Source organism: Oncorhynchus keta, chromosome 25 (assembly GCF_023373465.1).
Source record: "Oncorhynchus keta strain PuntledgeMale-10-30-2019 chromosome 25, Oket_V2, whole genome shotgun sequence".
NCBI lineage: Eukaryota > Metazoa > Chordata > Actinopteri > Salmoniformes > Salmonidae > Oncorhynchus > Oncorhynchus keta.
In genome coordinates this window covers 13447291-13464251 of record NC_068445.1, presented here as the reverse complement: position 1 = coordinate 13464251, position 16961 = coordinate 13447291, and the positions used below count along the sequence as shown (strand labels likewise).

Genomic DNA, 16961 nt, shown 5'->3' with positions numbered 1-16961 from the left:
AAGGCCTTGCTCTGACCTTGTGGGGGCCCCGCAAAACTGTGCTATGCCACTGATGAGAAAGTGTTGAATTACGTGAGGTATATTTAATAGAATATACGTTTTGTAATGTTTAGGCTGTTACAAATGTACTGTTATAAGTGGATACGCGTGGCATTCCGGCAACTTTGAGAAAATTTACTTGCAGTGCATTTCAACATAACACATTGGAGGCGATGAAACAACAGACCCCCATTCATTTTCAATTTAAGGAAGTGAGGACCAAAGTTGGGGAAAGCTGAACTTTATGCAAATACTCTGCGATATTGCAACGCTATTGACCAATCGAAGTTCACTATAGCTTCCAGCCCCTACTGGATTGGCTGTTGATGCCTAGCACTACCTAGCCTGTTTGCTAGCACCCACATGAGAGTGAAGCAAGAGTGACTATCCGAATTAAAGTGCATTTCCACATACACATTAGGAGAGATAAAACAATGAAGCCCTATTCATTTTCAATGGAGGGAAGTGAAGTGGGCGGGGGAACTCTGGGCGATACGATTTTAATTCATAAGGTTGGCAGTGTTGTTAAGGTTAGGGTTAAAGTTAAGGTTAATTGTAGAAATAGGCGGGGTTTAGCCATAATTATGACTTTGTGGCTGCGGTAACTAATGACGACCCTCAGATGTGCCTGTTGTTCACACAATTATCTGCCGTCTCATTGGTTAGAAGGGTCCCACCTGATCTTGCTTCCTCCTGCCTGCATTCCATATTTGGGGACATGTTTTTCCATTGTTAGAGCGGTCACTTGACTATCTGGTCAATATAATAGAACATCTTTGCTGCTGTTAGTTTTTTACATTTTGCTAAATTGATTAGGGCCTAATTATGATTGACATGTAATAATAAACTTGTAGCATACCTAGATAAAGAGTTCACTAGCTGCTTGGTGACATGGTAAACCTGTAGGCTAGTCTAGATATCTTTCAAAACCATGAAAATTGGGTGAGTTATTATTAATATTATTATTATTATTTCGAATATCATTATGTTGCATTTTTTGTTTTTATGCGCTACAAGTGTAAGTGGCAGATTGTTAATACACAGTGTGAATCCATGAACATCTGTCGTGGTTTTATGCGAGTGAATCATTGATACGATGGCGGACTAACTACAGCGTTATGTATGCAGGTTTATGGGCATTAGATGCAGGAATATTGGAGAAATTGAGAGTGGGAGGGAGGGAGAGAGACAGACAGACAGACAGACAGACAGACGAGTGTTATGGATGGTTGCCCCATTCAGGATTTGTTCAGTTACGACAGTTCCTCAATTCAAGGCAGCAGACAGCGAGCGAACTGTGTATTGGTGCTAGAGAGGTTCTATGGGGGCGTGCGTCTCGGCGGACTGTCATCTGGGCTGTGTTCACGAGAGGAGATGGCTGTTCTGTCTTTCCAAGCAGGTTTTCCGGACCATTTTTGGTGAGATGGTTGTGCAGGAGAAGCATAGGAAGGTCTGTACAGTGCGAGCTTTGCTTATGTGTGTTTATGTTTATTGCATAGTTTGCTTGTTACAGTGTATATTTTCGTCTATGTAAGTGTAAGTTAGTATGTTCATGTATCTATTATGCTTATCCTTATCCTTCCTACAATACATTTAAAAAGCGCTATTCTAGAAAAGGAATTTCGTTTTGTATACATAGCCTTAGAGCCACACTCATAAATTTCACAGGAGGTTAGGAAGTGCAGCTCCGTTTCCATCTCATTTTGTGGGCTGTGTGCACATAGCCTGTCTTCTCTTGAGAGCCATGTCTGCCTACAGCGGCCTTTCTCAATAGCAGGGTAATGAGTCTGTACATAGTCAAATATTTTCTTAAGTCTGGGTCAGTCAGGTATTCTACCACAGTGCAGTCTCTGTTTAGGGCTAAATAGCATTCGAGTTTGCTCTGTTTTTTTGTTGTTAACTCTTTCCAATGTGTCAAGTAATTATCTTTTTGTTTTCTCATGATTTGGTTGGGTGTAATTGTGTTGCTGTCCTGGGGCTCTGTGTGTCTGTTTTTGAACAGAGCCCCAGGACCAGCTTGCCTATGAAACTCTTCTCCAGGTTCATCTATGTAGGTGATGGCTTTGTTGTGGAAGGTTTGGGAATCACCTTGGGAATCACCTTTTTATTTTTTTTATTTTACCTTTGTTTTACTAGGCAAGTCAGTTAAGAACAAATTCTTATTTTCAATGACGGCCTAGGAACAGTGGTCTAACTGCCTGTTCAGGGGCAGAACGACAGATTTGTACCTTGTCAGCTCGGGGGTTTGAACTTGCAATTTTTCGGTTACTCGTCCAATGCTCTAACCACTAGGCTACCCTGCCGCCCGTTTTCGGTGGTTGGTTGTAGAATTTTGGATAATTAACGGGTATCGGCCTAATTCTGCTCTGCATGCATTATATGGTGTTTTACGTTATATACTGAGGATATTGGTGCCTGTCCCATTTTGTGAATTATTGGTTGGTGAGCAGACCGCAGACCTCACAACCATAAAGGGCAATGGGTTCTATAACTGATTCAAGTATTTTTAGATCGTTCACAGCTTTGTGGAAGTTTTCCTGTGGCGCTGATGTTTAGGCCGAGGTATGTATCGTTTTTTGTGTGCTCTAGGGCAACGGTGCCTAGATGGAATTTGTATTTGTGGACCTGGCAAATTGACATTTTTTGGAACACCATTATTTTTGTCTTACTGAGATTTTGTGTGTGTGTGTGTGTGTCAGAAAGACAGGTTTTGGTGTTTGAATGCAGCAATGTGACTCATGGCTTTCTACAGTGCAGTGCGGAGGTGTGTGGAGAACTGAATTTTAAATGCCATCTGTGTGTGTGTGCGCGCATGGTTCACTGTGTGTGTCCAGAGCTGAGTGTGGGGGTGGGAGTTTGTGTAAAGGGTGGCGCACTGGGGGAGGTAATGTGGAAAACTGAGCTTGCAATGAGATCTGCATGTTGGTACTCTGCTTCTTTATTAGATGCTGTGTGTATCTGGTTGTGCAGTGCCTATGTCTAATGACCTTTTCCCTGTCCCCCCCTCTCCGATGCAGAGACCAGATACCCTGAGGTGTGTTGTCTGTCTGCATTTGTCGAAAATGAACAAGGGAGGGAGCTGCACAAATATCAGACAGCCAGGCACCATGCAGGGGGAACCCTCCCCTCATCCCTGAGTGCTGATATTTCAGGACTGGAGCCTGAGTGTGTCATATCAGATAGTGTCAGACTGAATCCAGAAGTGGGGATGATAAGAGCTTCCAGAAAGTAGCCTTTGAGAAACCCTGTGGAACATTTTCCTCTAATAGCCATTTTCAAGCAGTGTCAGAGTTGGTTATTGACCTTCTCAACGGTAGTTTCTTCAGATCAAACTCAGTGGTTTTAGCGAAGAGCCAGAATGGAGTGGTCACTAGAGAGGGTGAGGGAGATGGTGGCTGGAGGGATGCAGTCTATGAGGGACTGTGAGTCCAGTGCCTTTGGCACAGCCATGTGCCTGCTGCTGCTCTTTGTGTGGTACTGTTACAGGGTAGGTCGTGAGCACAGCTCCTCTCCCCTGCGTGGGGGGTACAGCACTGAGCCCAGTCGAATAGGAGGGGGTGGGGGGGCCTTGATCAGCACAGATGGGGATGGTAGGGCTAAAGGCAGGCCGGTGTCAGGGGTGGAGGAGCAGAACGGCTTTGCTTACTGCCAGTCCGCTGAGTCCTTTCGCTGCACCAACACAGGGGACGGTCTCAATCAGAAGCTGTACCACAGCCTGCAAGATTACGCCAAACGCTACACCTGGTCGGGCATGGGCAGGGTACACAAAGGGGTACGAGACCAGGGTCGCTACCTTACCAGCCGGCCCACCATCCAGAGGCCAGAGGTTTTCTTCCTCCCTGACCTGCCCTCAGCACCCTTCTTCTCCCGGGACGCACAGAAGCACGACGTGGAGCTGCTGGAGAGGAGCTTCCCTGCTCTGCTGGCTGAGTTTGAGAGCATCTACCACTCCCCCCCAGCAAGGGCTGGCTCCTCCCTTCCTTTGGGCTGGAAGTCCAACAGCACCCCCCATGGTCAGTGGTGGACCTTCTACTTGTTGAACCAGGGCACTCCGCTGGCCCTCAATGCCAGGAGGTGCCCCAGGGCCTGGAGGGTGCTGGGTCAGCTGCGCACCTTTATCTCCAACAACGTGTTTGGAAACGCCTGCTTCTCTGTGCTGACCCCGGGAGCCCTGATCACTGAGCATTACGGCCCAACCAACGTCAGGCTGCGCTGCCACCTGGGTAAGAGGGGGAGGGAGCTGCCTGGAGGGCTACAACACTGTTAAATATAGGGATTTCAAAGATGCACCTGGCTCCCTGTGTGTGTTCACCTGTGTCTCTGAAACTATTACAATGATAATAATGGTGTTTACTATTATAGGGTTGATGTAACGCTTTCTTTGCATGACAACATATACAGTTGACATTTTAGAATATATTCATACAGTATGTGTTTGTGTCATGTAATATTTTCCCTGGTTTCCTTGGTAATTACTGTATATAGACTGACTTGCTGCCTGTCTTCCGTAGGTCTTAGAGTGCCCTCTTCCTGTGAGCTGGTGGTTGGCGGGGAGCCACAGTGCTGGTCTGAGGGGAGCTGTCTTCTGTTTGATGACTCCTTCCTCCACAGGGCCTTCCATGAGGGTGAGAGGGAGACGGCTGTGTGTGTGTGGAGGGGTTGAAAGGGTTCGCCTTTTTCTACCCGGGTTCTGTGTGTTTTTGTGTGTGTGTACTCTTGTGAGAAAGTGTTATTAAGCTGTTATAAAGGGTTGATTGGAGGAAGACATGAATCTGTTTTTTTTTCTATGTTCAGGTGGCCCAGAGGACGGCCCCAGGGTGGTCTTCATGGTGGACCTCTGGCACCCTAATGTGGCAGCTGCTGAGAGACAGGCTCTGGACTACATCTTCACCCCTGGGCGCTGAGAAGATAAGGAGTTTGTCGGGCGGGGGGGGGGTGAAGAGAAACAGAGCTACAGAGAGAAAAACAGAGGTAAAGGGCAACGGAGAGAATGTCTTTCAAAATTTGGTGAAAAAAGAGAGAGTTGGTGAAAAAAGTAGAGAAGAACAGTGCGAGTGGGGCGGGAGGGAGCATTTCTCTTGTCCCGTTCCCGCACTCACTGTGTACATATTCTCTATTCTCTGTCTTGTTCAATTCTGCTTTCTCCCTGTAACTCTTAGCACCTGCTGACTTTGACCAAACAGCCATAATGTAAAATGTTATATTTGAATGTTTACAGCCCCAATCCTTATCTCTGTGATTATCCCTGCCCATGTGTGATACTTTACTGTGCTCTCCTTTAGAAATCAATACAGCTTTCACAAAAACATGGTTGGATGAGCACATAGAAACATTTTTTTTAGAGATCAAATGATTTGCTTGAAACAGTCTGTGTTGTTGCTACACAGACGGAAGGCTTGTATTTGGTAAATTATCTAATTGATTAATGGTTGTAATATGGTTGTATTTGATATCTTTGTATTTCTGTAAATAGAGTTGGAGTACAAAACATATCAGAGGTTTTGAAATATAATTGTCTTACAATCAATAGTTAAGTTATTGTGTGGTCTTAATATACTGGTACTGTAATGTCATCTTCTCTTCTGAGCATTTGTCATTTTGATACATTCAGTTTTAGATATCTGAAATGTTTGGCTATTGTTCAGTGACATTTTATATAATGCTGTGATTTTTTTTTCAGCTGTATATCAAATTTATGGTGATATTCTACCCCAATAGATTCATATTTGTGGCATTTGTACTAATTTTGAACAGTATTTAATAAATGGCAAATTATCTGAATCAGCCTACTTCTGTCTTGAATTCAGAATTTCATTTGTGCATGGTAACACTGTTGTAACAGCTTGTGTATTCAGTGGGTATGTATGTCAATTCCCTTGGGTATGATGTTGTTCTGCAGTTTCATATTAGTGGCACCAGGGGGCATAGGTGTGCCATATTTCAGTATGAGCAGATGGAGAGGAGGTAAATATGGATCAGCAACCTGCTGTTAGGGCAAATGTGTTACCTCCTGTGCCACAAAGGTTAGTTGTACAGTTGTAAAACTGAATGCCTTCAACTGAAAAGTGTCTTCCCATTTAACCCAACCCCTCTGAATCAGAGAGGCACCTGGGGAACAGTGGGTAAACTGCCTAGCTCAGGGGCAGAACGACAGATCTTTACCTTGTCATCTCGGGGATTTGATCCAGCAACCTTTCGGTTATTAGCCTAACGCTCTAACCACTAGGCTACCTGCCGTGAATTTGAGTACCCTTTTGGCAAGATAATCTAATACATTTTTGCATAGCTACATCAGTTTTCATGAAAGTAGACAATTATTATCTACATTCATATTGGAGTTAGTTTTGATGTCTTGTTAAATCATTAGAGATGTACAGTAGAAATTGACTGCGGAATTATGACCCTTTCCATTTTGAAGACATCATAGCCTACCGCCAGCGGTGGAAAAAGTACCCAATTGTCCTACTTGAGTAAAAGTAAAGATACCTTAATTTACATTTAATAGAAAATGACTCAAGTAAAAGTCACCCAGTAACATCCTACTTGAGTAAAAGTCTAAAAGTATTTTGTTTTAAATATACTTAAGTATCAAAAGTAAATGTAATTGCTAAAATATACTTAAGTATCTAAAATATAAATCATTTCAAATTCCTTATATTAAGCAAACCAGATGGAACCATTTTTTTCTTATGATTATTTTTTACATATAGCCAGGGGCATACTCCAACACAGACATCATTTACAAGCGAAGCATGTGTTGAGGAGTGTTGGTGGAGCATCATGTCTCAGCTTCCTAAAGAAAAATCTGGCTTCCAAAAAATGAAAAGAAAGAAAAGAAATACAGGAGAGAGAAGAAAGGGCGACATTATGTCACCCAATGTTTCACAAAGGAAGGTGGGTGTAGTCCGTGAGGTGGAAATGAACCTGTTAGCTTAGTCCATCGTGAAATAGGCTAATTTTGCTCCCCTAAGATTAGTTACTTAATATCTTAATATCTTCTCAGAGAATTCAGTGTTTACATTTCACTCTTTTAGTTGACATGACATTTTAATCAATGCAGGCAAACTTTTAGCAAGCTATTAATTCTAAATCAGTTGTCCCTGTCCCTCCCCCTGCTTGGTGCCAGGCCCAACAGATGCAGCTTCAGGCTCAGCAGCCTTGTCTCCCCATCCCCACCCCCCTGAACCAGCCCTTCGCCCAACTGTAGAAGGAGGTGAGCAGCATTGTGTTGAATGACATGTCAGGGATGTGATTCTCCAGTCAGGAAAAAGCTCAGTTGACACAGAGGCAGCCAATATCAGAGCCTTAAAGGAAGAGATGCCCGGCTCTTAGAGATGGATGGGAGTCTCTCCTGTCTGAGGCAACACTGATTGCTACACAAATGGATGTTGCAACTCAATTTAGCAAGGAACACAGCCGCCAGAGGAAAAGGAAGAGATTCCGTGGAGATCTCTCAAGAGGAGACAGATCAGGACAGTGCAGCAACGGTGTCTCAGAACAGTGTTTTTTACTGTTTTCGACAACATCATAAGTGACTTGGACATTAGGTTCCAGAACACTGCAATAATTGTAAAATCATTTTCTGCTGTTCTGAAAGTTGGACAGATTAGTGAGGATAAAGTCCCTTCTGTGTGCCAACCACTGATCATGAAGTATTCCAGAGATCTTACACCTAAGTTTCATCATGAAGTAAGACACCTGAACACTGTATATGCTGCCACTTTCCCCCCTAACGTGTCCCCTCTTGGTCTCCTGAATGCAATTTGTAAGATGCAGCTGCAAAGCATTTTTGGAGAAGTGTGAGTTGCTTTACATATATTTTGCACACTGCCTGTGACTGTTTCTGGTGGCGAGAGAGCTTTCAGTAAGCTAAAACTGATTTTTTTTTAAACGAATTGAGCTCCACTATGTCCCAGGACAGCCTTTGCAGTCTTGCCATGCTATTAAATGGCATGGCTATGGATATTGGATCACTACACACATGATGCCCACAGGCTGAGAACAAGACTGAGAACAGACTGAGAACAAGATATATCTCAAAATAATGGCTGGATTGCCATAAAATTTCTTGTGCACAATCAAGACCCCAAGTGGGTGGTGAACTTTTGACCTTTCCTCTAACGCCACCATCAGGCCTTTTCATTTCCATTTCCACTTTTACAGCTGCTTATTTTCTAGTTGGTATGTATACTTAGTTCAAAAATCTGCTGCTGATTTTATTATTTTGTTTGTTATGTTAATTTATTTTAATTGAAGAGGTTAATATATATTTATTTTCAGTTATTCATTAATGTGAAGAGAATTTTCCATTCAAGAACGTTTACGTTTAGACTGTAAAAAGATGGCCTTTAGCACATTTCTTATAGAGGGTATCAGTCTTGCATCAAATAGTGAATTCCACAGAATGTTGAATGCACATTTACATTACATTTAAGTCATTTAGCAGACGCTCTTATCCAGAGCACAGTGTTACATTTTCACAGCTCACTGTCAGTAAATATCCTACAGTAAATATTGGACTACAAGAGTTGCAAACCTGCAAAGGTAGAGTTATTTAAAGCTTTGAATGGCTCGATTGGGTTCTGGAGGTGTGTGGTTACAGCAATTGCGCAGGGTTGATGTGGCCTGTGGTGGTGCCCAATGTGATGTCTTTTCATGGGGCCCAAAATCCCTGGCGGCTCCCCTGGGGATGACCAGGGATGTTCTCTCAGTAAGTGTGTGAATTAGGCCATTTTCCACTACTGCTAAGCAATCAAACTGTAACGAGTACTTTTGGGTGTCAGGGAAAATGTATGGGGGGAAAAGTTGTGAAAATAATAATACGGTACAGATACCCCCAAAAACTAGTATTTTCAAGTATTTTTACAAGTACTTTACACCACTGCCTACAACAATCATTTATGGGCACGGTGTTACATCTTCCCACAACGAAACACTGTAGATGTCTAGGTGCCAGGGACTTTCATAGTAGTGACAGGTGACGCGACGTGAACAGAGTGCTATGATTTTCGTTACGCGTCTGCGCGCGTCCTGCATCCGCGCCACATAGCAATCAGGTGATAAATGCAACTTTTAAGAACAGCTTTTGAAGGCAGCTATGGTTTTGTTGTTACCGTACGAAGGCCGACAATGTGAGAAAATACACAACCAAACGTCAATGAGTAGGCCTACTGCTGAAACGAGACTATGAGCAAGACTCAAGCATGAGTTCCTCTTTTCCCAAATCCGAATCTAGGACGTCCTTGCTGAAATCTTCCTCGGTAAGCGGTAGATCGACATACTTCCCTGAACGCACGACAGGAACCGACCGAAGTCATCATCATCGTCCAGCTGCAATTCAAGTGAGCAGCAAAGTCGCAGAGGAGTCATTCTTGTCCGCAGAGTGCGACGTTAGTGCGCGGAGACCCCTGTGGCATCCTTCGCTACTCCGCAACGTTACCCAGAATAGGGAAACGACCCGAGCTAGTAAGAGCCAGCCCCACGCCTCGAACAGCCAGATACCCGCTGCCAACTTCCAGGATGACCCATCTGAGCAACATGGTTTGGGCCGAGGTGTGAGAACACTGCAAGTCATCCAAGCATCACCGACACCACCGGAAAACGACCCGGGACGACCCACCGCCTGCAAACCACCACAGCCACACTCAACCTACCCACTTGGACCCCAGAATACAGCCCCACTCTGATTGCAGAGATGACACCTCGCTATTTTTTGAGTCGAGGGACCATACAAGGCCAAGTTCGTCCACTAGCGGGAATGCCAGCATGCCTTCCCCAGCTTTCTCATCGCCTATCCCCGTGTCCAGCGGATCCTCTCACCGCTCCGGAAGGTCCACTGCGGCATCCTTTGAATCCGACTTCAATTTGCGCCCAATTCTCAGCTCGGTTTTTGGGCAGGTAAGGCCCAATTAAAAGTATTTCTTAAATATGAAAAATAATGATTAACAATGAATCACTGATTTATAAGGATACGCTTCTTCAAATAGTTGGTCATTATGATTAAACATATTATATTGTGGGCCTTGCCACAATGCTATATTTCATCATCAAGGCCTATCTCGACCTGTAATCTATTCCTTAAGAGGAAGTAATAGGTCTACCTTTATCAGGGTATTGATCTCAGATAGAGGTAGTAGTCTGAATGTAATTGATAGTGCATGAAAACTAATATTTGAGGGTCACAATTAACATCTTGTAGCGGAATCTTACAGCTATTTAACATGCCTCACGAGCCTAGTAAATCAATTACATTAATAATGGCTGAGCTTGTCTGTGAAAGTGCAGAGGGCTTCAGTGAGTCCTCTTATCAGAGCTCCTCTGTCAGGGAACCGTGAATAGGAAACCATATAGGCTATCCTCATTGTAAGTTCCACATCAAGTAATCCCGAAAAGCAATGCACACATTTGGAGGGCACACATTAGCTATACATATCAGATTTTTCTGGCATAGTAATAAATTCACAGCTACACACAATGCTGTATAAAGCCATGTCTGGATTGATGGTTTCTCAGCATGGATGTACAATACATTCTGAACGTATTCAGAACTTTTTCCACATTTTGTTATGTTACAGCCTTATTCTAAAATTGATTAAATAATTTAAAAAATCTATATTTAAAAATCGATCTACCCACAATAGCCCATAATGAAAGTGAATACAGGTTTTCAGAAAAATGTACAAATGTATAAAAAAAAATTTGAAACAGACCCTTCACTATGAGACTCGAAATTGAGCTCAGGTGTATCCTGTTTCCATTGATCATCATGTTTCTACAAATTGATTAGAGTGCACCTGTGGTAAATTCAATTGATTGGACATGATTTGTAAAGGCACACACCTGTCTCTATGAGGTCCCACAGTTGACAGTGCACGTCAGAGCAAAAACCAAGCCATGAGGTCGAAGGAATTGTCCATAGAGCTCAGAGACAGGATTGTGTCGAGGCACACATCTGGGGAATGGTACCTGCAGAATTGAAGGTCCCCAAGAACACAGTGGCCTCCATTATTCTTAAATGGAAACGATTTGGAACCACCAAGACTCTTAATATAATAATATAATAATATATGCCATTTAGCAGACGCTTTTATCCAAAGCGACTTACAGTCATGTGTGCATACATTCTACGTATGGGTGGTCCCGGGGATCGAACCCACTACCCTGGCGTTACAAGCGCCATGCTCTACCAACTGAGCTACAGAAGGACCACAGAGCTGGCCGCCCGGCCAAACTGAGCACTCGGGAGAGAAGGGCCTTGGTCAGGAAGGTGACCAAGAACCCAATGGTCACCCTGACCGGGCTCCAGAGTTCCTCTGTGGAGATGGAAGAACCTTCCAGAAGGAGAACCATCTCTGCAGCACTCCACCAATCAGGCCTTTATGGTAGAGTGTCCAGATGGAAGCCACTCCTCAGTAAAAGGCACATGACAGCCTGCTTGAAGCCACTCCTCAGTAAAAGGCACATGACAGCCTGCTTGAAGCCACTCCTCAGTAAAAAGGCACATGACAGCCTGCTTGAAGCCACTCCTCAGTAAAAGGCACATGACAGCCTGCTTGAAGTTTGTCAAAAGGCACTTAGAGACTCTGACTATGAGAAACAAGATTCTCTGGTTTGATGAAACCAAGTTGTAACTCTTTGGCCTGAATGCCAAGCTTCACATCTGGAGGAAACCTGGCACCATCCCTACGATGAAGCATAGTGGTGGCAGCATCATGCTGTGTGGATGTTTTTCAGTGGCAGGGACTGGGAGACTAGTCAGGATTGAGGGAAAGATGAACAGAGCAGAGTACAGAGAGATCCTTGATGAAACCTGCTCCAGAGTACTCAGGACCTCAGACTGGAGTCGAAGGTTCACCTTCCAACAGGACAACGACACTAAGCACACAGCCCAGACAATGCAGGAGTGGTTTTGGGACAAGTCTCTGAATGTCCTTGAGTGACCCAGCCAGAGCCCGGACCTGAACCTGATCAAACATCTCTGGAGAGACTTGAAAATAGCTAGGCAGCAACGTTCCCATCCATCCTGACAGAGCTTGAGAGGATCTGCAGAGAAGAATGTGAGAAACTCCCCAAATACAGGTGTGCCCAGCTTGTAGCATCATACCCAAGAAGACTCGAGGCTGTAAGCTCTGCCAAAGGTGCTTCAACAAAGTACTGAGTAAAGGGTCTGAATACTTATGTAAATGTGATATTTCAGTTTTCTATTTTGTATACATTTGCAAAAATTATAAAACACGGTTTTTGCTTTGTCTAATGAGGGGGAAAAAACAGTTTAATCCATTTTAGAATTAGGCTGTAATGTAACAAAATGTGGAAAAATTGAAGGGGTCTGAATACTTTCAGAATGCACTGTACAGTAGTTCACATGGGAATTAAAGTCAGAGACAGCAGAGAGAGAGAGAGCAGAATGGTTCTGAAGTGTTAATTTGTATTAGACTGAAATCAATTCTATTTGCATATTCATATATACATTGATCAAAAAGCTATGATGATATCTGTTTTGTATTTTACTCTTTGAAGGTAGCCTAGTCACTCTGAAGTATCTCGTCAAGATTAAAGGATCTTAGATGTTCCACACATCACTGCACCCAGAGCAGGTGTTTTCCAAACATGTGTCGGATGTGTTTTATAGATATTGTCATTATTGCCCAGAAATAAATAGCCAATTATTATTATTCATACACAGAGCTTAAACTACATAGTGACATAATCCTTCACATAGTCGATTTACTAATGTTTAGATAGGCATGTCTATAGAGCATAAGGAAATGGTTTAGCAGGGTTGTTAAAGCACCTACATTCAGGCATGATCATTACACTTTACACTGAGGCCACTCTGATAATGTACAGTATTCCTCAAAATAGAACATGCTGATATCAGAAAACATTCCTATAGTGGGGAATGACTTGTGTCCCTGCTCCGTAAACATAATAATGTGCTTCTGCAGACTGGGGTCTTTAGTGTTCATAAAGTGTAAGTTGGTACTGGTCTCTTAATGGGAGTGTGGCATCATGGAATGGGCTCTTGACTTGTATAGTAATGGGGTGTTGTGATATGCTATTTCTCATACTTTGGTTATCATTTCAATAAGTATCCTGCGGAATAGGTGCACTATAGTGAATTAGTTTCCTTTTTAATGTGTTTTCGCGGAGTGTTTGCATACTGAAGCTTTGGTGCTTCTAACAAGGAAGTCAGTGAGTCGGTATGACAACCCTCAGCTCAGCAGCCAATCTATGTTCTCTGTCATCTGGACTCCGAGTCAGTCAGGAAGTGTGTGCCAGTGAAATATAAGTTGAATATGAATCAGCTCTTTATGACACAGTAATTGAGAGGTAGTGAGATACAGGGAGAAGCGTAACACATGGACTATCAGATCCCCAAATAGCAGGTGTTATTTGGACACAATGTTTCTGAGACAAATAAAGCAAACATCTCCTTCTACTTATTCACTTTAAAACAATAACAGACCATTAGAGAATGTTCTAAAATGAATGCAAAGCTACAATGCTCTCCCTGTTTCCCTCCCTCTCTCTTCTTCTGTGATTTTCTCTGTGAAATTACCTCCGTATATCTGTTAGGTTAGTGTGACCTAGTCATAGTCTACAGAGGGGAGGTGATGGGAGAGGGGAGGACATGGGAGGGGGAGAGGGGAGGAGAATGGAGGATAGATGGGGAAAATAGAGCCAGGTGACAGTTGAGCAGAAAAATGTATTAATCTCTGACCTGTACATTTACCATGAATTTAGAACAGGGGCATCATGCACCCCAAAATTCTGAATGAGAATATTGCAGTATTAATTTTTTCATCTCACTTTCTATCTATGAACTAAATATACTTTCCTGCAACCTGCCTCACCCAATGTGGTACGGATCTGCTATTTTTATTTTATTTTCCATCGGGAGCTAGGCAGCTAACTAGCTTTTAGTCTTTGCTAGCCACGGCTAGCGATCTTCACCTTTAGGTCGGACACCACCAGCTTTAGCTAGGGCAATACAGGCCTGTCTTTACAGCACGATATCAACACAGAGCATATCGGACTGCTTCTCTCTACCACATCACCAGATTCCTGCCGCTCTGGATCATTAGACCGGATCATCGCAGCTAGCTGCTACCGAGTGGCTACTGTTAGCTAACGCCTCCCACATCAACACCTGTGACTGCTTTATGCCTTTCTCTAATGTCAATATGCCTTGTCTACTGCTGTCTCGGCTAGTTCTTATTGTTTTATTTCACTGTAGAGCCCTCAGTCCCGCTGACCTTGCCTTAGATAGCTCTTTTGTCCCACCCCCCACACATGTGGAGACCTTAACTGGTGCCACCAGGGATGAATTGTTTTATTTTTTAATTTTTTTAAATTTATTTATTTCACCTTTATTTAACCAGGTAGGCTAGTTGAGAACAAGTTCTCATTTGCAACTGCGACCTGGCCAAGATAAAGCATTGCAGTGTGAACAGACAACACAGAGTTACACATGGAGTAAACAATTAACAAGTCAATAACACAGTAGGGGAAAAAAAGGTGGAGTCTATATACATGGTGTGCAAAAGGCATGAGGAGGTAGGCGAATAATTACAATTTTTCAGATTAACACTGGAGTGATAAATGATCAGATGGTCATGTACAGGTAGAGATATTGGTGTGCAAAAGAGCAAAAAAGTAAATAAATAAAAACAGTATGGGGATGAGGTAGGTAAAGATGGGTGGGCTATTTACCGATAGACTATGTACAGCTGCAACGATCGGTTAGCTGCTCAGATAGCAGATGTTTGAAGTTGGTGAGGGAGATAAAAGTCTCCAACTTCAGCGATTTTTGCAATTCGTTCCAGTCACAGGCAGCAGAGAACTGGAACGAAAGGCGGCCAAATGAGGTGTTGGCTTTAGGGATGATCAATGAGATACACCTGCTGGAGCGCGTGCTACGGATGGGTGTTGCCATCGTGACCAGTGAACTGAGATAAGGCGGAGCTTTACCTAGCATGGACTTGTAGATGACCTGGAGCCAGTGGGTCTGGCGACGAATATGTAGCGAGGGCCAGCCGACTAGAGCATACAAGTCGCAGTGGTGGGTGGTATAAGGTGCTTTAGTGACATAACGGATGGCACTGTGGTAAACTGCATCCAGTTTGCTGAGTAGAGTGTCGGAAGCAATTTTGTAGATGACATCGCCGAAGTCGAGGATCGGTAGGATAGTCAGTTTTACTAGGGTAAGTTTGGCGGCGTGAGTTAAGGAGGCTTTGTTGCGGAATAGAAAGCCGACTCTTGATTTGATTTTCGATTGGAGATGTTTGATATGAGTCTGGAAGGAGAGTTCACAGTCTAGCCAGACACGTAGGTACTTATAGATGTCCACATTCAAGGTCGGAACCATCCAGGGTGAGATGCTGGTCAGGCGTGCGGGTGCAGGCAGCGAACGGTTGAAAAGCATGCATTTGGTTTTACTAGCGTTTAAGAGCAGTTGGAGGCCACGGAAGGAGTGTTGTATGGCATTGAAGCTCGTTTGGAGGTTAGATAGCACAGTGTCCAAGGACGGGCCGGAAGTATATAGAATGGTGTCGTCTGCGTAGAGGTGGATCAGGGAATTGCCCGCAGCAAGAGCAACATCATTGATATATACAGAGGAAAGAGTCGGCCCAAGGATTGAACCCTGTGGCACCCCCATAGAGACTGCCAGAGGACCAGACAGCATGCCCTCCGATTTGACACACCGAACTCTGTCTGCAAAGTAATTGGTGAACCAGGCAAGGCAGTCATCCGAAAAACCGAGGCTACTGAGTCTGCCGATAAGAATATGGTGATTGACAGAGTCGAAAGCCTTGGCAAGGTCGATGAAGACGGCTGGACAGTACTGTCTTTTATCGATGGCGGTTATGATATCGTTTAGTACCTTGAGCGTGGCTGAGGTGCACCCGTGACCGGCTCGGAAACCAGATTGCACAGCGGAGAAGGTACGGTGGGATTCGAGATGGTCAGTGACCTGTTTGTTGACTTGGCTTTCGAAGACCTTAGATAGGCAGGGCAGGATGGATATAGGTCTGTAACAGTTTGGGTCCAGGGTGTCTACCCCTTTGAAGAGGGGGATGACTGCGGCAGCTTTCCAATCGTTGGGGATCTCAGACGATATGAAAGAGAGGTTGAACAGGCTGGTAATGGGGGTTGCGACAATGGATAGTTTCAGAATAAGAGGGTATAGAGGGTCCAGAAATCTCTCGCATTGTTACTCAACACCTAGGTTTACCTCCACTGTACTCACATCCTACCATACCCTTGTCTGTACATTATGCCCTGATTCTATTCTACCACGCCCAGATATCTGCTCCTTTTATTCTCTGTCCCCAATGCACGAGGTGACCAGTTCTTGTAGCCTTTAGCCGTACCCTTATCCTACTCCTCCTCTGTTCCTCTGGTAATGTAGAGGTTAACCCCGGCCCTGCAGCCCCCAGCACCACACCTATTCTCCAGGTGCTATCATTTGTTGACTTCTGTAACAGTAAAAACCTTGGTTTCATGGATGTTAACATCAGAAGCCTCCTCCCTAAGTTTGTTTTATTCATTGCTTTAGCACACTCCGCCAACTCTGATGTCCTAGCCGTGTCTGAATCTTGGCTTAGGAAGGCCACCAAAAATTCAGAAATTTCACAGCAACTTGCCCAAGCCTCCCCTGCTTCTCCTTCACCCAAATCCAGATAGCCGATGTTCTGACGGAGCTGCAAAATCTGGACCCCTACAAATCAGCCGGGCTAGACAATCTGGACCCTCTCTCTCTCTAAAATGATCTGCCGCAATTGTTGCAACCCCTATTACCAACCTCTCTTTCGTTTTGTCTGAGATGCCTAAAGATTGGAAAGCTGCTGCAGTCATCCCCCTCTTCAAAGGGGGAGACACTCTAGACCCAATCTGTTAAAGACCTATATCCATTCTGC

The 16961-nt window shown here is 44.0% G+C and overlaps 1 protein-coding gene across 5 annotated transcripts; it reads left to right on the top strand.

Annotated features, from left to right (window-relative positions):
* The first annotated feature begins 744 nt into the window (after positions 1-744).
* LOC118358243 (aspartate beta-hydroxylase domain-containing protein 2-like) lies at positions 745-5828 on the top strand. Of its 5 annotated transcripts, none has more exons than XM_035735833.2 (5): positions 1011-1489; positions 2739-2803; positions 3057-4262; positions 4551-4664; positions 4834-5828. In XM_035735833.2, exons 3-5 carry the CDS (start codon positions 3398-3400, stop codon positions 4941-4943), a joined length of 1089 nt encoding a protein of 362 aa, XP_035591726.1. In that variant the 5' UTR covers positions 1011-1489; positions 2739-2803; positions 3057-3397; the 3' UTR covers positions 4944-5828. The 5 variants fall into 5 exon arrangements, with proteins under 5 accessions (XP_035591725.1, XP_035591726.1, XP_035591727.1 ...); XM_052478701.1 differs by lacking the exon at positions 1011-1489 and adding an exon at positions 1501-2601; XM_035735832.1 differs by lacking the exons at positions 1011-1489; positions 2739-2803 and adding an exon at positions 745-981.
* Positions 5829-16961: the final 11133 nt, after the last annotated feature.

Coding starts and splice junctions, on each gene's coding strand:
- LOC118358243 (XM_035735832.1), top strand. CDS start 3,398: ATGGAGTGGTCACTAGAGAGGGTGAGGGAGATGGTGGCTGGAGGGATG. Junction 4,263..4,550: donor CAGGCTGCGCTGCCACCTGG/GTAAGAGGGGGA, acceptor TGTCTTCCGTAG/GTCTTAGAGTGCCCTCTTCC. Junction 4,665..4,833: donor CCACAGGGCCTTCCATGAGG/GTGAGAGGGAGA, acceptor TTCTATGTTCAG/GTGGCCCAGAGGACGGCCCC.